General features: G+C 34.2%; 2 protein-coding genes and 1 non-coding gene across 3 annotated transcripts; 1 reads left to right on the top strand and 2 right to left on the bottom strand.

Annotated features, from left to right (window-relative positions):
- Positions 1 to 868: 868 nt before the first annotated feature.
- Positions 869 to 8,912, bottom strand: LOC127093668 (ribose-phosphate pyrophosphokinase 1). Its single transcript, XM_051032603.1, has 4 exons — positions 8,757 to 8,912; positions 4,709 to 4,729; positions 1,272 to 1,520; positions 869 to 1,006 (listed from the first exon to the last, which is right to left on the bottom strand). Exons 1-4 carry the CDS (start codon positions 8,910 to 8,912, stop codon positions 869 to 871), a joined length of 564 nt encoding a protein of 187 aa, XP_050888560.1.
- Positions 7,171 to 7,241, bottom strand: TRNAG-GCC (transfer RNA glycine (anticodon GCC)). The gene has a single exon. It is a non-coding gene; the product is annotated as a tRNA-Gly (tRNA).
- A 9,339-nt stretch (positions 8,913 to 18,251) lies between the features above and the next one.
- Positions 18,252 to 19,298, top strand: LOC127093667 (uncharacterized). The gene is made up of 3 exons (XM_051032602.1): positions 18,252 to 18,593; positions 18,807 to 19,142; positions 19,197 to 19,298. Exons 1-3 carry the CDS (start codon positions 18,252 to 18,254, stop codon positions 19,296 to 19,298), a joined length of 780 nt encoding a protein of 259 aa, XP_050888559.1.
- Positions 19,299 to 24,185: the final 4,887 nt, after the last annotated feature.

The raw sequence follows: 24,185 nt of genomic DNA, 5'->3' as shown, positions 1-24,185 counted from the left end.
TCGCCCTTGAGATACTCAAATAAGTGACATCTCTTTATAAATCCCTTGATGGCATCTTTAAGATGGATGCAATCCCTGATGTTGTAGCCATGGCCTTTATGGAAGCAGATATATTTTGTCTTGTCCATTCTAGATGAAAATATGATGGGGAAGGAGTTTCTAACTCCCCTCATTCATAACTGCGTGTTGGCGCACTCTTACTAAATCTTCTCATGTGATGCATTTAAAGAATTCTAATTATTGTATCGACCATGGACCCCATGGTCAGACTCATCCTTTTTGTCGGTGAGAGTCTTTCTCATATGAGCTAATAGAATTTGTGTGAGTAACGAGCGGGTTGTCAAATTGGGTGTTAAGTGAAGGTGTAAAAAACACAAGAAATAGGGGGTTTGAATTGGGTTTTACAAGCAAAAGCTTTTTCCAAAAGAAGAACACCACTAACAAGCTAATAACAAAGAGATAAAAACACAAGTATTTTTATCCTGGTTCGCTTGAAACTCAAAGCTATTTCAGTCTACCCGCCAAGGTGATTTTGCCTTATACACAAGGACTTAATCCACTATAATCAACAAATTCTAAATCACAAAGAATAACCTTCTTTGTCTTCTCAAGGATCCAACTATACTATAGTCTCCTTAAGGGCTCACAAAGAACAACCTTCTTTATCTTCTCAAGGATAAACTCCTTAAGGAATCAAACAAAGAGTTTGAATAATATTTTTGTGTGTTACAAGATGCTTCTAATATGTGCTTGAGCTCTGTCGGCGAAGAGATTAGCGTAGGTAGGATCGAGTTGAATGGCCTGAGAATAGAGATCAACTGCTAGGGAAAAATCGTTATCGATAGAAAGAGAGACTTTTTGCACAAGTTCATAATTGGTTTGGTTTATTATCGAAGTAACCCATAGACTGCCCAGAGTGGAGGTCATAAGCAAGAACACGATTTGCACCTGCTTCTATAATAAAATTTGCTACAAGCTTAACATCAATTGATTCACGCCCTTGAGTCTGAAACAATGAGCAACGACCGTGTTTAACTAAACTGAACTTGAATGTCTGATCTTTTCAAAATTTTCATAAAATAAACTCGATAGCACTATACAAGTAATACCAGTTAACATTTGTAAAGCTGGAAATATATGACTTCAGAAGTTGTACTCGTGAAGATGCATGTAGAATATGAATGGTCTAATTACTTGGATATTGTCATTTTACATCTAAACTATGATACACAAATGAGATATGCCAGTATAAATGAAGCTGACATACAGACCTCTCTATCAGCTCTAGCATATCCAAAATACGGAATGACTGCAGTAATATTCTTGGCTAAAGCTCTCCTACAGGCATCAATCATTACGAGAAGCTCCATAAGATTCTCATTTGCAGGAGGACATGTGGACTGCACAAGAAACACATCACACCCCCTGACACTCTCTTGTAGTTGGACATATATCTCGACATCGGCAAAATGTTTTATCTTAATTTTTCCCAGATCCAGGCCCATATAGCATGCAATTTCCTATTTAAGTGCAAATCAGAAATTTTAATAAACAAATATTGTTCAATGTTATAACAAAACCATCTTATAAATTCACAAGTTCGATACACATTATTTACTAAGCAAAATCATATTATATCATGATCCCTTTTGGTATCCAAACATTTTGTTAGTTATAGACAGTTTATTTTATTATTATAAAATGTTGTGTGTGCAGTAACGGCTATGTAACTGCGTTAGGTAGTCAAAATTATAAATATAGGGTGAAAGGGAAAAGGGAGGGGATTAGGTATTTTGTATGTTGGTTGGTTTGAGAGACTAGGCGCTCTAATTACTAAGTTGTTTTATTTGTCAATTGTTGATTTTAAACAATTTGTCCTAATATCTATGACTGGTACATCACCAGTTCTCTAATATATTGTCCTATAAACAGTCACAGTGTCAGTTTCTATCACATCTCTACTGGAACATGATGTTTTTCTGGACTTATCTAATGGTATAAACACTTGACAGGATGTTTGAGAAAACATATGTAAATGAACTAATAACATCTCAACAAGCTATTTTCAATACGCTTTTGAAGATAAATAATGAAAACAACTTATAGCTTACATAAATTGTTTATCATATTTAATTTTTTACTATAGAAACAGATTAAATGTAAGTACTTATTTGGTAAGTGTTTATCCTATAAAACGTTCAATTAGATTATAAGGAAGCTTGCATAATTATAGATGCATCGCTTACAATGATGCAGAGTGTGATGCATCTATAATTTGGTCAAGGATGCAAGTTTTTAATTTAGCAAGTAACATAAACTCATGTAGTAGGGTTAACCATATTTTATTTATAACTTAATTATTAATTAACAAATAATAAATAATAAATAGTTTTTAATAATGTGTTAATGGACGGTTAATGTGGTGATGATATGAGAGATAGGGTGACAAATAAGGAGGTTAAAATAGTAAATTGAGTGGGAGCATTTTCAATCTGTTCAAGTTAATTCAAATATTTTATTTTTATTTAATCTATTTTTTTTCCTATAAAAAAACTGAATTAGAATATAAATTATATATGATTAAAATTTAAATTAGATATATATTAATTTCTTTAAATTTAAAAATATTTGTTTTTAAAAATATTTTAAAACTAAAAGATTATTATTTATACAAGACGTCTACCCGTGTGATGCATGAATAAACTTTATTAAATTATTATTATTATTCTAATTATTTAAAAATATTATAGTTTAAAGAAACAATTTAGATTGATTTAGTGGGAGGTGTTAGAATCCACATTTTGTTAAAAAAATATAAATATTTTATGATTCTTCCCAGTCTCTTTTTGGTAAAAAAAAACAATAATTAGTAAAAGTGGTGCTATTTATAGCGAAGAAAATCCACACAAAATTCACTATCTTGATTTCAAAATACACCTAAAAAAACATAATCAACAAATAACAAAACATTAGAAAATTGAGAGATTGAAGAAATTTTATTAACTTAATAAAACATAATTAACAAATAGCACACATCAATCCATATTAGAAGAAAATAACAAAGAACCAGTTTATGAAAAAAAAAATGAGAGATTGAAAAAGTTTTATGAACAAACCTTATTTTGTAAGTTTTCAAATTAGACCTAAATACATAAACATAAATAAATATTAGAAAAAATTGACAAAAAAGCAATTAATTAAAAGAAAGTTGAAAGAGATTGAAGAAGTCTTATAAAGAATTTTGCCATAATATTTCTATTTATTTCTCTGTTAACTAACTGCTTAAATTTGTAACGTGATTATTGCATTATCAAAACAAATGTGGTCAAGGATGCAAGTTTTTAATTTAGCAAGTAACATAAACTCATGTAGTAGGGTTAACCATATTTTGTTTATAACTTAATTATTAATTAACAAATAATAAATAAAAAATAGTTTTTAGTAATGTGTTAATGGACGGTTAATATGGTGATGATATGAGAGATAGGGTGACAAATAAGGAGATTAAAATAGTAAATTGAGTGGGAGCATTTTCAATCCGTTCAAGTTAACGTGTGTTTGTAAAAGTTAATTGAAAGTTTTCATTCCCAATAAAATTAGTGAATGAATCTTTCTTCATTATTATCAAATACATCAATGATATATGAAATTAAATTATTATTATTATTTTATAATCATGATATCACCTACAATAAATCTTTTTAGAAGATTATTTATAGAGCCATAGAACCATATCTAGGGGTGGAAATAGGCTGGGCCGAGTTAGGCTTTGCCAAGCCTAAGTCTGGCCTGCCAAAAAAACCGAAGCTTAAGTCTATAGGTTTATTTTTAGGTCTGAGCCTGACATTTTCTTAGGTCTGGTTAGCCTGTTAGCCTACATAAAAACCTATTATTTTAGACATATATAAATAAGAAATTAAAATAATGTTTAAATAAATTAACAAACTAAAAAATCAGTGAGACTAAACATTTATTTGCATTGACTTATTTTAACTTACCTATTAGCATAAGTTTTGTGAGACTATTTGTTTATGATAACGTATGAAAATTACTTATAACATTGTTAATACGGTGTTTTCATCTTATTTTCATAAGTTCTCATAGATAACCAATTTTTCTTTATTTATTTTAGTTCAAAGTACAAAATATAACATAATGATAATAAAATAAAATATTCATATTTATTTAGATATGCCGGCCTGTTAGACTTAAAAGGTTTTTTTCATGGCCCGTGGCCTAGCCTTTTTAACTAAATAGACTTATAAAAAAGCCTAGGCCTTTTCTATTTAAAAAAAAATTTGACCTGACCTGAGCCTGTGTAGGCCTAGGCCATAGGCCCCTGTTATTGGCCTGACCTATTTCCATCCCTAACCATATCGATTACTCTATTATTTTTTTGTAACTATTTCAACTTGATCAATTATATTTAATACATATGTTTAAATTAAATTTAAGATTTAATAACATTTAATTATAGAAATAAATACATTTTTAATCCTTTAAACATGATAATTTTGTTTTTCATCCATTTAAATATAATTATATTTAATACTTATGTTTAAATTATATTATATAATTATATTTAATACTGATGTAGGTATCTTTAGGTGTGTTTGATGCACCTCATTATTGTAGAAATAAATTTTATAGATTGAGATGGGATTGATGTGATTTAAAATAATTAATATTAGAAGTTTTATGAACATACCTTATAAATTTCAAAATACACCTAAAAAAACATAATCAACAAATAACAAAACATTAGAAAATTGAGAGATTGAAGAAATTTTATTAACTTAATAAAACATAATTAACAAATAGCACACATCAATCCATATTAGAAAAAAAATTGAGAGATTTTGAAAAAGTTTTATGAACAAACCTTATTTTGTAAGTCTTCAAATTAGACCTAAATACATAAACATAAATAAATATTAAAAAAATTAACAAAAAAACAATTAATTAAAAGAAAGTTGATAATTTGAAGAGGTAACCCCTTTTAATAGACAAGGTATCTTTAGGTGTGTTTGATGCACCTCATTATTGTAGAAATAAATTTTATAGATTGAGATGGGATTGATGTGATTTAAAATAATTAATATTATATCTAAAATTTAACAAATATATACAAATTTCTTCATAACAAATTAAAACAATTTCATTCCAAAATCAATCAAATATATATATAACATATATTTATTTGTGTAGCTTTGTTATTGGATGTATACCCGCCCAGCAGATGGACTTGTGTGTTACTATTCCTCTTTGCCAGTGCCTATAAGGACTGGGGTTCGAATCCCACCCTCAGAGAGGAAAAAAGGGTTCGAATCCCACCCTCAGAGAGAAAAAAAAGAGGACTGGGGTTCGAATCCCACCCTCAGAGAGGAAAAAAAGGAGAATAGTTATTTTGGTAGATACATGGAGAAGGTAAACATTTAATATATCTTTTGTTCTATAATAGATGGTTTCATTGCATAAGTCAAATTAGTGTGGAATATAATAGTTACTTTCATTGCATGAGTCAAATTAGTGTGTAAAAAAATAGCTAAAATAGTATAGACATACGCAAAATTTGTTATATATGTCATAATGTCAATTTAGGAAAAGATTACCTTCATACCAAACAACAAAGAAAGGTTAAAAAATAAACTCGTATCGTATACTCAATTTGAAACTTGTCTCTTAAGGTAGTGCAGATAGAACAACTACAATCAATTTTAATATTCTGTATCTGTTTGAGTAGTGCAAGATAAAACAATTATAATTTACTTCACAGAAAATAAATAAATCTTACACTTTAGAAAGAAGTATTAATGGGTCAAATTCAATTTCACATTCATATCAGCCCTTCAGAATTTGAAGTAGAAGTGTCAATTTAGGGGGTCAGGGCCTAATTTTTAAGGCCCAAAAAATATAGGGGGCCCAAAATTTAAAAAATAAATGAGCCCTAAAATATATGGGGCCCCTAAAATAAAGCCCATAAAATTCAATTGAGGCCTTAAGGCCCCATCATTTTTTGAAATTGATTTTTTAAAGAAAAATTTGTTTTTTTTAAAGAAAAATATATTATTTTTTATTTTGATGATTTTTTTTTTCGAAAAAAAAACGACTTTTTTAATTTCATAAAAAATCGATTTTGTTTCAAATAAAACTAAACTTTTTAATAAAAAAAAATCGATTTCATTTTTCCAGAAAAAAATCGATATTTTTTCTATTTTCGGGAAAAGTCGGTTTTTTTTTTTCGAAAGAAGGCATTTTTAAAAAAAAAGTCACATTTTTTTTATTATTTTTGAAAATATCGACTTCTTTTATTTATAAAAAAATGACATTTTATGTTTTGAAAAAAAATCAATTTTTTTGTTGGAAAACATTAATTTTTTTATTTTTGAAAAAAATCAACTTTTTTTTTCGAAAAAAAGTATTTTTTTTTTAAAAACAAATCGCCTTTATCATTTTAAAAAGAAATCAGTTTTTCTTTTGTATTTTCGAAAAGATCAACTTTTTTTCTATTTTTGAAATTTTTTTTTTTCCCAGAAATATCACTATTTCAGAAAAAATAAAAAATTTAAATATTTTAAAAAAAATCGACTATGTTATTTTTTTTTGAAAAAAAATTAATGTTTTTCTTGAAAAAATCAACTTTTTTTTTTAACTTTTGAAAATAATTTTTACTTTTTTTTTAGAAAAAAAATAATTTTCTGATTTTTTTATTATTTTTAAAATATATATTTTAAAAAATAAAATATTTTGTTTCAAATAAATTATATTTTGAGCCCCTCACTTAGGCCCCTTAAAAACCAAAAATAAGATGGGGCTTAAAAATAAGGGGTCAAAAAATTATTGATTTAGTAGGGGGCCTAAAAAAATTGGACCGAATAAGGGGCTCAATTGTTGGGGCTTTCTTATTTAGGGCTTTTTTGACACCTCTAATTTGAAGGAGAAGATGAAACTAAGTGAATGTTTTTGGTTTTAGTTTGGATCATTTATAATTGATTCTTGTGTACAATAACTGTAAATATAGTTGCTCTTGCATTTAATTTTAAATTAAGTTACATATTCTTAAATTAAAAATTATAAGAAACGTTTTAATCATTTGCTCCAAGAATGTAACAAAGAACAGAGTTATCTTCTTGAATTTTTAAAGAAAACAATAAGAACAAAACAATATTTTGCACCAGCCGGGAATTGAACCCGGGTCTGTACCGTGGCAGGGTACTATTCTACCACTAGACCACTGGTGCTCGTTAAGTTACATCTAACTTGTTTAACCTAAAATAATTTCTTTTAAAATTCTAACCTTTTTATTATCACTTTATTATTATTGTTATTTTATTATTGCTTTATTACCATTGTTTATTTATTATTTTATTGTTATTTGCTTTTATCTATTCTATTTTTGCTTCATTATTTTCCTTATTTTAATTTTGTTTTATTTATGATATTAGGAACAAATGTATAGGTTGTAAATTTATTCTTTCTCGCCTGATTATTATGTATTTGTCCCATAGCCATGTAATAGTTTAGGAATTTATTTTTCTTGCATTTATTTTTGTAAATATTTATTGCGTGGTTAGTAATTTAGGGAGTGCAAAAAACTAACTGTAAATAATTGAACTTAGAAAATTAAATTCAAGACAAATATCTGAAAAATAACACTCACACACGTAAGTCGATCTTTGATCACCATCTGTACTTCCTAGGGTATTCCTCTTGGTTGCCTTCTTTAAATGGTCAAGTCCCTCGAAGATAGGGGTGTCTTAAGCAAAGTCCCTTCAAACAGAAAAATCATCAAGTCCCTATAAACTTAAAAGATCAAGTCCCTACGAGGTTGCCTACGATATAATGATCTTGTCCCTTCGGTAAATATGATGATAGTCCCTACGAGTTGCTAAAGACACCCCTTATGTTGCCTTCATTGACCATACGATGACCCTACGCCCGTCCCTTAAACACATCCAAGGTAATGACTACCTATTCCTTAATAATAGGGACAGTCTTACCATTGAAAGAATATACGAGAACACGAAAGACTTAATCTAGGGTAGGTATCTCATAGTTACTTGCTCACACTTTTCAAAATTACTTTTACACCTCACAATTTCTAAACTAGGCTTTGTATACACCCATACGAGGGCCATTACAAAGTACTTAAAGAAATTTTTCTAATCACACACTACACTCTTGCAAACAAACAAAGTGAGCTAAGTAACTAAGAGCCCATGGATAACCATGGATATAAAGGGTGCTAATACCTTCCCTTTGTATAACCTACCCCCCGAACTCAAAATCTTTTTAAGGTCTTTCCTGTTCTTTTATGTCCTTTCCTTTTGGATAAAATAAAAGTCGGTGGCGACTCTTGCTATCCGCAACATTTAACTAAAGTCTGTTCTCCCACCGTGTTACACATGGCCAGAAGCCCCTTGATGAAAGGCACAGTGAAGCTCTGGTTTATACCACCATGGAAGTGGTTCTTGAATCTGTGGAGGATTTCTTGGTTGTAGAAGGTTCTTAAGAACCAAATATGGATAAAATTCAACATAAGACATAGGAATAGGGTCAAAACAGACCTTCTTCCTCTCGAAATTCTGTTGTTGTTGATGATTATTGTTGGTGTTGGTGATGTTGTAGTTGTTTATTCTTTGTTGTGGCTGTTGTTGACGTTGTTGTTGAACTGACATTGATTGATTATTGGAAAATACTACAATAACAGATGATAATTGATGTTGGTGTTGACGGGGTTCTGGACTTCTTCTGACATGAGGCATCCTCTGCCTCCCAACGGATATTGCATTAGTCTCAGCTTCTTTCTTCTTGGTGAAACTGTTACCATACCTCTTGCTTGAAGACACCTCCTCTTTGGACAACCGTCCCTCTCGGACACCTTCTTCTAATATTATCCCCGTATTTACCATTTCGGTAAAGTCACTAGGGGCACTAGCAATCATCCGCTCATAGTAAAATGAGCTCAGGGTCTTGAGAAAAGTCTTGGTCATCTCCTTTTCTTCCAAAGGAGGGTTGATCTGAGCAGCAAGTTCTCTCCATCGCTGGGCATATTCTTTAAACATCTTCGTATCCTTCTAAGACAATGACCTCAATTGGTCCCTATCTGGCGCCATATCCGCATTATACTTGTATTGCTTCACGAAAGCCTCACCCAAATCATTAAACGTCCAGACACTCACACTATCCAAACCCATGTATCACCTCAAAACAGAACCAGTCAGACTGTCTTGAAAATAATGAATTAGTAACTGATCATTATCAGTTTGCGTTGACATCTTTCTAGCATACATGACGAGGTGACTGAGTGGACATGTATTCCCTTTATACTTTTCAAAGTCAAGGACTTTGAACTTCATCGGGATCTTAACATTGGGAGCAAATCAAAGTTCCACAACACTCTTTCCAAATAAATCCTTTCCCCTCAAGATCTTCAACTCCTTTTGCAACTCAAGGAATTGGTCTTTCATTTCATCCATCTTCTCATAAACATCCGGACCCTCAGACGGCTCAGAATGATACATGGTGTCCTTAATACAAGGTTGGGTATGAACAACCGGTGGCAACACAAACATGACCATGCTAGATACCGGCATGGAAGCAAAGGTAGGCACAAAACCCTCGGGCACAAAATTGGGCGGCAATCCCCACGGAAATCTGGTAGGCATGGCGGGAGCAAACCGAGTGGCAGGCACGGTTGAAGAAACAACCTCTAAAATGGCAGTCCTCTGGGGAAGGGGAGTTGCAGTTGTTGGAGAAGATTGACTTTGAGCAGCTAGAACTGACTCCATCATGGTAGTCAGGCGGGCAATCTCGTCCTTCAAGTATCTGTTTTCTTGTTCCAAGTGTTCCATGATTCTCTGATGATTGGCACGGGTATTGCATCGATGAGTCAGCTTGGCTGAAGCGCAGAAGAATAACCAACGAGACATTTGGCGAAAGAGAAACATGTTATGCAAATTATGCATGAAATGCAATGCTTTGATTGTTTTTATTTTCAAGGAACATACTATTTTATTTGAAAATATATAATAATAACAATTGCACAATCTTGATTGACCATAAAAATCTCATTTATTTATATAATTGGAAGGATCACACTGAGTACAATTTTAGAAACCAAAATAAAAATACAAGAGGAAAAGAGACTAATAATCCTAAGGATCCCCTAACAACGGTGGTGTCAGATGATCTGGCTAGAGGTGCATACTTCCTTCGGATGCGTTGAATCTCGGACTCAAAAGAAGTCTTCATCTGAGTCTTCTCGAGGACAAGCTGATCAACAATCTTCTTCCAAGCAATGGAAGACTAAGGTATACTAGAGGAAGATAAAACCTCTGGCTCTCTCTGTCTCTTCACTACTCGGTCTTCAAGAAGCTGAATTAATGCATCTTTATCCTTAAACTCGAGCTGCAATTCCTCATGCTTTATGCTCAAAGCATGGAATCGCTCTTCCCACATGTCTTTCTCTTGCTTCATCTTGGCGAGTGCGTCTTCTAACTCCTCTACATCTTGGTTAGGGAGAGTTAATGGCTCAGCCACAACCAAAGACATAGGTCTTTCACAAGCATAAGGCATCTTCAACTCCAAAGCTCTCTTCTTCACCCAAGTAGTGTAAGCTTCCAAAGTTACACAGTTGCACGAACCAAACTCGGATCTTCCTTTCCTATGCACATTATGCCAAGCATGTATCATATTCTACTTCAAATGTTGGGGATCTTTACCCTCTTGATAGAAAAGACCTTCTAACAAAGTGTTATTAGGTTTGTCTCTCAAGGGGAACCCAAGTTGACGACGAGCCAAAGCAGGGTTATAGTTGATTCCTCCTTGTGTACCAATGAGAGGTACATTATAGAATTCACCAAAACAATCAATAATATCCAAGTTACTCAATGAAGAATCACACCAAACTATATCATCATTAGTGAGAGACATCTCCGAGACCACCATAAACATTATTTGTTCTCCACAAAAGCGGACGTCTGAGGCAAGTGAGAAATAAACCACTTATATAGAAGAGGAACACAACACACAATAGTTCCACCACCTTTAGAATTTCGTTGATTCAAAGAGAAGTATATATCATCCAACAGAGTAGGCACAAGATTCCCAATCAAGAAGATTCTACTGGCGTTAACATCAACAAAACCGTCAATGTTAGGGAACAAAGCTAAACCATAAATGAGCAACACAAAGATAGCTTCAAAAGCATCCACACTGTCGGCTTGAGCAAAGGCAGTAGCTTCCTTGATGAGGAACTCAAAGGTTAACCCAAACACTCCTCTTTTCTTCACCCAATGAGCCTCAATCTCATACTTCTTCAGATAAAGGGCTTCAGCTATAATATGAGATATAGGAATCTCCTCAAATCCATTAAAAGGCACTTTGTTAGAAACAGGTATTCCCAAGAGATGGGCATACTCCTCTAACGTATGCACAAGCTGATAATCAGGAAAAGTGAAGCAACGGTAGAGAGGGTCGTAAAACTGAACCAACACACTCAAGAGTCCTTCAACCACATCAGTAGACAAAATAGATAGAAGTTTCCCATGACGTTGCTTGAACTCCAAGGGATCTAATACAAAAGATGATAGCTTCCTTAACTTTTTCAAATCGGGACATCTGAAACTGTACTTCTTAGTGTTCCTTCGTCCATAATCCATGGTCTAGAAATATTTACAAATAAAACCTCAGTTCCTTGAAGTTATTTTTTGTGTGATGAATGTTATGATGCGCATGAATGCATGAATGCAACAATCACAAATAAGGGATCACACACAAGGCAAACAAACAAAGGTCAAGGGATGAATCAAGTCATTGTCAAGATCAATCATCCATTTTGGTGGTTATGGTTTTCACCTTATCAACACCCCAGTTCCATTGATATTGGCAAGACTTGATTGGATCAACCAAGAATAAAAGGGTTTGTTGTGAGTCATGAGCATGGAGTCTGGTTAAGAACCATTCCAAAGGAGTGTACTAAGGATAAAAACCTGTAGATTATGTTCTAAAAAGTCCCCATAGTCTTAATTCCATCTATCAGATATTACAGGTTATGATGACTGACTCATCAACCCATAATATTCTCAAGAGAAACTCGTCTGAGTGTAGTATTGTGTAACAACTGTTATCAAGTCTACACTTGGACAGTCTCCGCACTACGTCCTAAATATGCCAAAATGGGTTAAATGTTCTACGGTCCTTAGCTTCTCGGACCCCAAATCAGAGAAAGTAATGCCTAACCACAAATATCTGGTGTGACATTAATAACTCCAAAAGAGTCTCTACTGAGTAGATGGGTCTCAAGCCAACTTGTTAAGGACTACTCCACACAAGTCAAACATGACTATACCATCCTTCTATCTTAATTGTACTCAAGTCCGGGTTAGAACTTATCTCACCACTCAGAGATCACCAAGCACAACAAGAAGATTATATCACACAAACAAATATACATACATCAAATATACAATTATATATACACACACACACAAAAGTAGGTTAAACCCACTGGAGACTACTCCCCAACAGAGTTGCCACTTAATTTCTATAGCGGTAAATTCATGACCATTAAGCTATGGATAAACTTAACGTCAATAAAACCAGAGTCGCCACCGCGCTTTTATTGTTTCCAAGGGAAAAGGGAAAAGTTCAAACAAAACCCAAAGATAAGAAGTTTTCAAATCAAAACTAATAAAATGCCAGAGATTACAGGTAAGGGGGGTGGTTACACATAGGGAAGGTATTAGAACCCAAAGTGTCCTAGGTACTCATAGGGAGCCCTTTTTTGTGTGTACATGTGTTTTGGTATAAAAGATGTTTGCAATAAATAGAGTGCGGGGATGAGAAAAGAATTCATTAATTATATTTTTGTGTTTGACAAGACCTTCAGACTTGTGCCTACGTACCAACATAAAATGAGGGATCAAAACCTCGTAGTTCGTGGTAACAATTTCAAAGTGAATGAGTTACTTTTAACAAAATTTTAAGTTTAACAAAGGCACAAAAGGCCTCAAAAGGTTTGAATGAGTGTTAGTTCTTTTTGTCTTTTGAAATTTTAAGTCAATATGGTTAGATTCATTTACAAATTTGATTAAGAAAAGAGTTTGAAAATGCAATGGCATAAGGCCAAAGTTTCTAATTTGCAACAAGGTCTAAGTTTAGAAAACACAAGCAAAGCAGATTTTAAAAAAGGAGGGAGAGATTTAAAATTAAAGAAGTGGGAGGAGATGAAGAGACTAATCCTAAGCAAAATTAAAAGTTAAGAGTTGAAAAGATCTGACCAATGAAATGCAATCCAATAGACAAGAATGTCATATAGAAACTCAGTTTTCCCTTGGACTTTATAATCAAGCCATATCAATACACATAATAGCAAGGTGAAGAGCAAGACATCAAATAAAGATAGCCACATCCAAGCTTAACAACTTCATGATCTTCTTCATAATCTCCCATGTATCAGATGACATATTCCTTGAATGGCTCAGAGATAGGAATTAGACATAGGTTCAAAATAACAGCTTCAATAAGACCATGTAGCAAATGAACTCAAATGGGATCCCAATACTTGCATCAGATGAAAGTTCACTTCACAAACACTTGGTTTTAGAAAAGTTGGCATTGGCCAAGTCCTTTTACATAGGGAGTCTTGACTAATTCTAAGTCCAATATCTCAGATCAAAACTAACAGTCCACACAATTCGTTTTTAGGGTTTTTGTTATTATGTGCATTAAGGTCAAATGACCACAAAAACCAAACAAGATACACAAACAAGTATATACAATCACAATATAATCACAAGATATGGCTCAAGTGAGCAAAGTGTAAATGGCATTAAAATGAACAAGTTAAATGGTATGAATAATGGCAAATGGATAGATACTTGGATTTAAAGTGCATAAAAATAAGTGACTTGAAATTAAATGTTAGTTGATTAAAAGTTAGTATTGCTTTTGCTTTTGTTTTATTTAAGTCCTTCTTTGGAGAACACTCAACCCTCTATTCACAAGCATGGATCCTTGAACCAAGACATCTTCTAAAGGAAGGAAAAAAGGCCAAGTTTCCACATAATACCATGAAAGGGGGGAGACTTACAATCTCACTTACTAGAATGCTATGCCTTTTGTGTCAAAATTTAGCGCTATATTAAGCAATCGTAATTGGACTTATGTAGAAATCACAACTATTTGAGGTCGGGGAATAGAAATTTTTGTGTTAATGCATGTTAGAGACATGGTATTATGAACCATACTCATAAAACATACCATACTTAAAAGAAAATGGCAAAGGGATAGACCTAATCTCATCCATACTTATGTTGATTTTGCAATCAACTAGCCTTAGGATATAGAGATATCATAGGTCAATGAAATGAATGAGAATAGAATGGGATTGAGATGAAGAGGGAGGGGAAATGGAATCAACACAAATTGGTCAAAGGAGGACTTTTATCAAATTAAAATCATTCATTCATTTTGGGAGATGAAATGTACATTTCATCAATGGTATTGGCCCAAAATGACATATAATGTCTTCTCATATCACATGCATTTAAAAGTTGAATTTGCTCTTCCTCCAAACATCAACGTTGAAGTAGCCATCTTGAATTTGATTTTTAAACTCGAATAGCTTTCATCTCATAAAAATTGAGCAAGTTATAGTCTTGGGAAGTTGACCTCCAAATTAGGGTTTAGACAAAATGACCTATAATCTTTCACCATAAAAAAAGATTTTACAAGCAAAAATAGCTATATACTTCAATATGAAAGTTGTTTGGAATTTCATTTAGAGTAAAGTTTATCTTGGAATAATTTTCATATGATGAAAATTGTAGGAGATAAGGTCTAGGGAACCCCAGTTTTGACCAGTTGAATTCCTCTAGTCAACCACCATAAACCTGAAGGAGAATTGCCATCCAAGGCGCAACGGAATTTAAAAAAAAATCTCCTTTAATGATCCTTACGAATGGGCATGATCAGTGATAGAATCGTTATCTCTTGTGGCGATTCAAACCTTTGGTGCAGATCTCTGATAATGATCAAAACCTTGATACAGATCCACGGGGCGATCACGAACGTTGAACGATGACAACGTCTCTACTCAGTCCACACGAACGGATTCCTTCAATCGCAGTGCTAGCTGTTATGAATGAAGGCTTTGAGTGAGAGAGAGATACGAAATTCCAACTCTTCAGTAGTGTTGTATTCCCATACAAAGCTTCTGCACAAGAGCTCTATTTATAGAACCACTTGTGTGGGCTTCAAGCCAAAAAGCCCACTTAAGTGCATTTTGGCCCATATCTCATAATATGCCAAAATCACTTAAGTATTTGGTACATTACCATATTTCGTATTCTACTTAAGTACACCGTACCTTACGATGTTCCTTAATTATTCTATCTCTCATCAATCCGTCCTTTGTGTGTGACCCTATAGGTTTTCGCGACGTTGACAATTATATTAAATCACGCATTTAACATAATAAACAGTGAGCGGTATCTAGCAACACATCATGCTACCCAAGTCACGAAAATGTCATGTGATCTGACAAAACCTCCTGTGATAATAATTATGTGTATAATTACCCCTTTGCCCTTATGTCTATATTGAACACAAGGTATAGACCGTGTCACCCTTGTCCAGTTCAATATTGGGCCCATAGACATTTATCCTGTTACGCAGGATTGACAAATTCCATCTAGGACACTCATGTCCCTCAGCATGCTTCGTGGAGTACCCATCAACTGTCTTTATGGTTATCCAGTTATGGACAACGTTGGATCAGCAACAAAGCACTCGACTCTACATCTAGGATCCATAGTGGTTTTAGGTCGAAGAGTGGTATACACTATTATCACCATGAGAATAACTTATGACACTTTGCATAACTTTCTATATAGTATTCTCATAGCGGGTCAATACGGTATAAATATTACTCCTAATATTCATACCTATGTTTAAGACTTGATAACTCCTTATCCATGATCCATGAGATGTGATCATCAGTCTACAAACATAATAGTCTTAATGCTTTAATGTTATTCCACTTCACACTAAAGCTCGACTACGGATACTTTAAGAATAATGTCCTTATGTTCAATGTGTTCTCATGATTAAGTCACACTTAATACATTAAACGGACTATCTATTCCAGGGACTTTATTAATCAACCATTAATAAAGAAAATGCCTTTTATTATTAATAAATAATTCGATACAAGTACCAAAAGTATTGGCCTCTAGGGCTTACACCAACAAAACCAACTTGCTAGCTTGATATTCTCTTGACTTTTGGGACTCATGGAGGATCATATATGCATAAGATGATGAAATTTGAAGTATCCATTGAAATATTTGATCAAGTGGTGAAGAAGCTTGTTGAAGAAGTCACATAAGATACCCATATGAACTAGGGTTTCCAAGGTAAACCAACTCCAATCTCTTGATGATTTATTGATAAAAATATCATGTGAAGGTCATGGGAATTCATATATGATACTTAGAGTCATAGTAAACCAAATATTGATTAAGCTCATTGCAATGAGGGTCTTAAGCCCTATATATGAGCTTGATAGATCAAAGGTGAACATGTGCCCTATCTACAAAAGAGTTAGATTATACAATGACATATTTTAGGTATTTTTGTTAGTAAAATAAAGGTAAAATGAAGTATGATACAATCAAATTGTGCTTGGTGATCTCTCCCAATGCAAATCCAATGAATAAGGGGTAAGAGGGATGCCAAGTTGTGATCCCAATGTTAAGGCATATGAAAATAGCATGAGGGGTCTTAGGGTCAAAATTGGGGTCTTACATCTGGTTCGAATGAGGAACCATTGCGGGGTTGACGAGATCAGTAAGAAACTTCCGATGTCTAAGTTGGTACCACATGTATATCGTCTAGTTGTGAGTCACATTGTATACATAAAGGTTATGTGAATTGAATTGTTGTGTTGTTGCATAAATTGAATGTGTGTTACCGATTGGGTGATTTTAAGCTACCCTTGAATTATTTTACACTGTAAATATATTTGAGTGTATTCTCACCCCTTTCTTGTTTGTTTTATGTTGTTTTATATATTATTTTACAATTACTCAAGATGAGTAAGTGTTGCTGTGAGATGGAAGATGGCTTGGAGCTTTATTCATTTTTTTGATCATTTATCGCTCTTTAGTTGGTTTAATGCTCTGATCTGTAACATCAGTGAATGAGACATTTAAATTGTTTTATGTTAATGTTTGAATTTTGTTAATTCCATTGAGTGCTTCATTTTAAGAGATGATTGAAGTTTATGTTATTCATTTTGAATTTTGTTGCGAGTTCTGAAGTTAATTGAATAATATGCATGTTATGATTGAGTAGCATCCTAAAATGATAATTGTATTCTTTAAATTAAGATTCAGGTTTTTTGGGTGTTACATAGTGGTATCTGAGAAGGCTAGTCCATCCGCCCAGGATTTATAATAATTTTATTCTTCTAATTATTATTTACTGGTGTGCAGAGAAATGGCTGGAAAAAATGATCGTGCAATCGTTGATGCTTTGGAGGTTATGGCTCATGTGATGGGTCAGGTGAATCAGGCGCTAGAGAATTAAAATGGGATGGTAGACGAGTTCAGAGGGCTGCTCAGGTTTGGTTGCAAGAGATTAAGAAGCTGTTTAGGGTGATGGATTGCACCAACATGCAAAAGGTCCTATTTGGTACTCATATGCTAGCAGAGAAAGCATAATATTTGTGGGACAATGCTCTTTAGAGGCTTGAGGCTGCAGGTACTGAGATCACTTGGGAAAATATCAAAATTGAGTTCCTTGAGAAGCATTTTCCTATTGATGTTCATAGCAAGAAGGAGATCTAGTTCCTTGAGCTAAAACAAGGAAACATGATTATTGTTGATTATGTTGCGAAGTTTGAGGAGCTGTCTAGGTTCTGTCTGCATTACAATGGGGTAGAAGCTAAGGGTTCAAAGTGTATCAAGTTTGAGAGTGGTTTACGTCTAGAGATCAGGCAATTCATCCGATACCGGGAGATTCGTGAGTTATCTATGCTGGTTAAAAAGTGTAGAATCTACGATGAAGATAGTCGTTCTATATCTGCTCACTATAAGAGTATTAGTGAAAAGAAGAGTGAAAACTAAAATTATGGAAAACATTATGGGGATCCAACTGATAAAGGGAAGTGGAAGGATTCAAGTGGGAAAAAGATGAGTGAGGGAGGCACTCTTGCTTCTTTTAGATGTTTTAATTGTCGAGGTATGGGTCATCGTGCTAGTGAATGCAAGAGTTCTGGTAAAAAATGTTTCAAGTGTGGGAAGCCAAGACACCGTATTGTTGATTTCAAGAGTAATGTGTTGACTTGTTTTAATTATGGAGAACCATGTCACATTAGTACTCATTTCCAAAAACTTAAGAAAGCTCAGTCTGAAGGGAAAGTTTTTACTTTAAGTGGAGCAGAGACTACTAGATCTGATAACTTGATTCGAGGTACATGCTTTATTAATGATGTTTCTATGATTGTTATAATTGACACAAGTGTGATGCATTCGTTCATATCTCTTGATTGTGCTAGAATGTTTAATCTTAAAGTGTATTCTATGGTTAGGAGTATGGACATTTATACCCCAACTAATATTTTGGTGACTACCTCATGAGTTTGTTTGGATTTCCCTTTGACTATCTTTTGTAAGAACTTTGATATTGACTTAGTATGATTACCGTTAAGTTAACTTAATGTTATCATGGGAATGAACTAGTTGGAGTTGAACCATGTTCATTTCAACTGTTTCGACAAGTCCGTGATTTTTCTATAGTTCAAAGAACGTGAAAATTTGATGTTTATGTATGCTAAGAAAATGAATGAGTCATTGAAGGATGATGCCCGCGTGTTTATGATGTTCGCCTCGTTGAAGGCAGAAAGCAAAGCTATGGTTGGGGTTCTACCAATTGTGTGTAATTTTCCAAAGGCGTTCCCGGATGATATTGGTGATTTCCCACCAAAGCGCGAGGTTAAGTTCGCCATAGACTTGGTATCTGGTACTAGTCATGTGTCCATGGAACCTTATCAAATGTCGGCTTTAGAGTTGAGTGAGTTAAAGAAGAAAAATGGTAGCATGAGTTTGTGTGTTGATTACCGACAACTGAATAAGGTTAATATCAAGAATAAGTATCCTCTTCCGAGAATTGATGATCTGATGGATCAGTTACTTGGTGGTTATGTGTTCAACAAGATTGATTTGCAACCAGGTTATCATCAAGTTCGTGTGAAACCAGAAGATATTCTAAAGAGTGCATTTAGAATTTGATATGGTCACTATGAGTATTTAGTGATGTCGTTTCGTGTGCCTAATTGCCAAGTGTATTCATGTAGTATATGAATATGATCTTACATCCACAATTAGATTAGTTTGTGGTTGTGTTAATCGAGAATATCTTAATCTATTCCAAGACAGATGAAGAACATGTAGAACATTTGAGGATTGCGCTACAAACTTTACAAGAGAAAAAGTTGTATGCTAAGTTTTCCAAGTGTAAGTTCTGGTTGTGTGAAGTGAGCTTCCTTGGCCACATGATTTCTAGTGGTGGTATATTGGTTGATTCATCAAAGGTCAATGTCATATTGTAATGGGAGACTCATAAGTCCGTTATAAAGATCAGAAGGTTTTTGGGTTTGAATGGTTATTACAAAAGATTTATAGAAGGCCTTTTGAAGTTAGCTTTGCCTTTGACTCTGCTGACTCAGAAGGGTCAAGCTTAAGTGTAAGATGTTTAGCGTGAAGAGAGTTTTCAAGAATTTTCTCGTGTAGTCGATGTTTGACATTTATTTGGGGGTATTTGACATAAGTAATTAATTGAGGTGAATTATTATGATGATAAATTAATAATTGAATTAATTTTCATAATTATAAGCGGTGAATTATGATTATGTTTATAAGTTGTGTTATTTATGTGATGTGAACGTAATTGTATGTGTTATATTTAGGTGTGTAGTTCAGAAGTGGGGGATACTGTGAATGATATATTGCATGTTATTTATGGTTAGAATTGGAACCATAAATATTGTTGTTGTTGCATTACTTTGTATCTCATACATCATTGTGTGTCAATGTGTTGAAATAGGCGAGTCACAAGTTCAGAAATGGGGACCAATGATCGTTCAGGATTCAGAAGTGGGGACCCAGTTTGAATGAGGAACCGTTGTCGAGTGTAAGAGATTAATAATAAATCTCTAATATCCAAATTGGTACCACATGCATATAATCGTGTTGTGAGTCACATTGCATACATAAAGGCTTTGTGAATTGAATTGTTGTGTTGTTGTGTAAATTAAATGTGTGCTGCCGATTGTGTGATTTTAAGATACCCTTGTATTCTTTTATACCATTAATATATTTGAGCATATTCTCACCTCTTTCTTGTTTGGTTTGTGTTGCTCTATACATTGTTGTACATATACTCAGTAGGAGTAAGTGTTGATGTGAGATGGAAGATGGCCTTAGAGCATTCTTCGCTTTTTTGATCGTTTGTCGCTATTTAGTCGGTTTAATGCTCTAATATGTAACATCTGGGAATAAGGCGTTTAAATTATTTTACGTTAATGTTTGAATTTTGTTAATTCTGTTTAGTACTTCATTTGAAGAGACAATTGAAGTTTCTGTTATTCATTTTGAATTCCACCACGAGTTTTCAAGTTAATTGAATAATATGCATGTTATGATCGAGTAACGTCCTAAAGTGATAATTTTATTCTTTAAATTGAGTCGGAGTTTTAGGGTGTTACATGTCATAACTTTTCATGACACTAGATGCTCTTTGACGTCCACCTAGGTCTGCACATAAGAAGATCTTAGAGAATGAGCAGGTCAGGGATGACCATGCCATTAATGTGTTGTCGATCTGTCAAAATATTATGCGGATTATGTATGAGGGCGTATAGTCTAGGCTGTTTGAGAGAGGTGACAATGATGCGGTTGTCCCAGCACATTCATTCTTACTGAGGCACAAAACGTCTTGGGTTATCGACGTCAGAGGATGAGCCAATGGGTTGGGATTAAGCATACACAATATGTTATACTTTTATTTGTATTTTGTGATATTTTTTAGTATTATTTTCCATACCTCGAGAACAATGATTGTAATATTATGAGATTTTTTTTATTAATGCATTATCTTTTTGTGTGATGTTTGTGTTTATTAATGTTTGAATCAAATTATGGCACTGTTAGTCGAATTAAAATGATTTTGATTTTAAAAAAATACAAACTCGGGACTATTAGATTTAATTATTAGATTTAATTCATATTTAAGTTTGTTAGATATTAGATTTAAATATTAGATTTAATTCATATTTAAGTTTGTTAGAGGGTATTTTAGTATTTTATCCTATTGTAGTAACCCTAGTTTTTAGCTTATAAATAGGGTGTCAATCATTGTAACTTTTAATCCTTTTTGTAGCCGTCATTCTCTGAATAAGAATATTTCCATTCATCATATATTCTACCTTTGCACCAACAATTGGTATCTAGAGCTCCGGTTCAGATTCATTGGGAAACACGGGAAACACGAGTGAACGTGAGATCTTGTGTGTTTGATTTTGATTCTTAGATTCGTGTTGAATCTTGAACAAAATCTGATCAGAATTTTAATTCTGTGGGTTGGGAAACACTGTGTGAGAAATCTGAGTGTACTGTGCAAGGTAGAAAGATGAACGGAAACGGCAACATGAACACCAAACTTCCAGTATTTGACGGCAAAAACTGGAATCGTTGGATGATCCAAATGCGTGTACTGTTCGGTGCTCAAGATGTTCTAGATCTTGTCACTGATGGTTATGTTCCGGTAGCAGCAGATGCAACGGATGAACAGAAAAACGCGCAGAAGGAAGTAAGGAAGAAGGATCAGAAAGCATTGTTCTTCATTCATCAATGTGTTGATGTTAATGTGTTTGAGAAGATTGCAGATTCAACGACAGCGAAGGCTGCGTGGGACACACTGGTTAGATGTTATGGTGGTGACGCATCAGTGAAGAAGGTGAAGCTTCAGTCCTTGAGAAAGCAATATGAGAATCTCAACATGAAGAATAATGAGAAAGTTTCTGAATACATCTCCAGAGTGATTCTGATCACTAATGAGATGAAAGCGTGTGGAGAAACTCTTTCTGAAGAAACAATCATGGAGAAGGTATTGAGATCCCTTACCTCTCAATTTGATTACATTGTGGTAGCAATAGAGCATTCCAAAGATCTGAGCACCTTGAGAATTGAAGAGCTGCAGAGCAGTCTAGAAGCGCAAGAGTTGCGTTTGACTGAGAGAACTTCTGAAAGGGAAGTAGAACGGCAGGCTCTGAAAGCAACTTCTGATAGGAGGTATCAGAAGCAGTCAGAAGCCAGGAGAAGATCTGATGGTGGTCAGAAGTCAGAAAGCTCAACCTCTGATAGTAAAAAGAATGTTCAGAAGGGAAAAGAGAAGTATGATAAGAAGAAAATCCAATGTTACTGCTGTAAGAAGTTTGGTCACTTTGCTAGAGACTGTTGGTCAAATAAGGAGAGAAAATCAGAAGAAGCAAATATAGCCAGAAGTTCTGATGACGAATCTGTGCTATTGATGGCCTCTGAATCTGGTGATATGGATCTGATAGACTGGTGGTATATGGACACTGGCTGTTCAAATCATCTTACTGGAAACAAGAAATGGCTGGTTGACTTTGACTCTGAAAAGAGGACAAAGATCAGATGTGCTGATGACAAATATCTTAATGCAGAAGGTATGGGAAATGTCAGAGTGACTCTGAACAATGGGAAAACAGCATTGATTCAGAACGTGTGGTATGTACCTGGCATCAGAAGCAATCTGATGAGTGTGGGACAATTAATTGAGAAAGGTTTTTCAGTTACCATGAAAGACAATCTTCTGAAGTTGTATGACTGCAATCAGAAGTTGATTATGGAGTCAGAACAGGGAAGGAATAGAACATTCAAGGTGAATGTCAGAACTGCAGACTCAGAATGTCTTAGTGCAACAAGTGCTGAGAAGGAGAGTGAGCTGTGGCACAGAAGATTTGGTCATTTGAATTTCAGAAGCTTGAAAAATCTGAATTCAAAGAAGTTGGTACATGGAATTCCTGCAATTAAGAAGCCTGAAAAGTCATGCAAAGTTTGCATGGAAGGAAAACAACCACGATTGCCATTTGCGTCAGAAACTGCTCCAAGAGCAAAACATGCCTTGGGAGTTGTACATTCTGATGTGTGTGGTCCATTTCCAGTAGCATCGATTGGAGGGAATAAATACTTTGTGTTATTTGTTGATGAATTCACAAGAATGACATGGGTATCCCTTATTAAGTTTAAACACGAGGTGTTTGATGAATTCAAGAAGTTCAGAATGAAGGTTGAGAATCAGAGTGGTCAGAAGTTGAAGATTCTTAGAACTGACGGTGGATGTGAGTATAACTCCAAAGAGTTCCAGAAGTTCTGTGAGGAGAATGGAATTGAGCATGAGGTTACTGCTCCTTATACCCCTCAACACAATGGTCTTGCTGAAAGAAGAAACCGCACTTTGCTTGATATGGTGAGAAGCATGCTAAAGGAGAAGAAGCTTCCTCAGAAGCTCTGGGGAGAAGCTGTTGCCACTGCAACGTATGTACTCAACCGATGTCCTACGAAGAAGTTGAAGGAAATAGTTCCAATACAGAAGTGGACTGGAGATAAGCAAAGTGTTAGCCATCTGAAGGTGTTTGGTTCTGTTTGCTATAAACATGTTCCAGAAGCCAGAAGACAGAAGCTGGATGATAGAAGCAAAGTGATGATTCTGATAGGGTACCACAGTACAGGTGCATACAAGCTCTATTGTCCAGAAACCAATAAAATTGAATTCAGCAGAGATGTGATTGTGAAGGAATCAGAAGTTTGGAATTGGGATAAGTCTCAATCTGATTCTGATGTTAGAACTTCTGAAGAAAGGTCAGAGTTAAGAACTTCTGAAGTTGGAGTAAATTGTGACGTTGATTCTGATTCTGATAGTGATTCTGACTCTGGAGAAGACTCAGAAGATGAAGGTGACTCTGATGATCCAGACTCTGATGACCCAGACTCTGATGGTAATCCAGATTCTGGTGGCAATTTAGACTCTGGAAATATGCCAGACCCTGAAGATGGTCAAAGCTCTGGAGGAAGTCAACCATCTGAAGCTCAAGA

Source organism: Lathyrus oleraceus, chromosome 6, assembly GCF_024323335.1.
Source record: "Lathyrus oleraceus cultivar Zhongwan6 chromosome 6, CAAS_Psat_ZW6_1.0, whole genome shotgun sequence".
NCBI lineage: Eukaryota > Viridiplantae > Streptophyta > Magnoliopsida > Fabales > Fabaceae > Lathyrus > Lathyrus oleraceus.
The sequence above is the reverse complement of the archived record's forward strand: the minus strand, read 5'-3'. Positions and strand labels throughout refer to the sequence as shown.

Bases quoted from the DNA above. Each gene is read 5' to 3' on its own strand.
- LOC127093667 (XM_051032602.1), top strand. From the start codon at position 18,252: ATGGGTCATCGTGCTAGTGAATGCAAGAGTTCTGGTAAAAAATGTTTC. The intron at 18,594-18,806 runs GTTAGGAGTATG...ATTTTTCTATAG, and splicing joins ATCTTAAAGTGTATTCTATG to TTCAAAGAACGTGAAAATTT. The intron at 19,143-19,196 runs GTTAATATCAAG...CTGATGGATCAG, and splicing joins ATTACCGACAACTGAATAAG to TTACTTGGTGGTTATGTGTT.
- LOC127093668 (XM_051032603.1), bottom strand. From the start codon at position 8,912: ATGGTAAATACGGGGATAATATTAGAAGAAGGTGTCCGAGAGGGACGG. The intron at 1,521-4,708 runs GTATGTTCATAA...GCACTTAAATAG, and splicing joins TGTATTTTGAAATTTATAAG to GAAATTGCATGCTATATGGG. The intron at 1,007-1,271 runs GTCTGTATGTCA...TCATTGTTTCAG, and splicing joins ATGCTAGAGCTGATAGAGAG to ACTCAAGGGCGTGAATCAAT.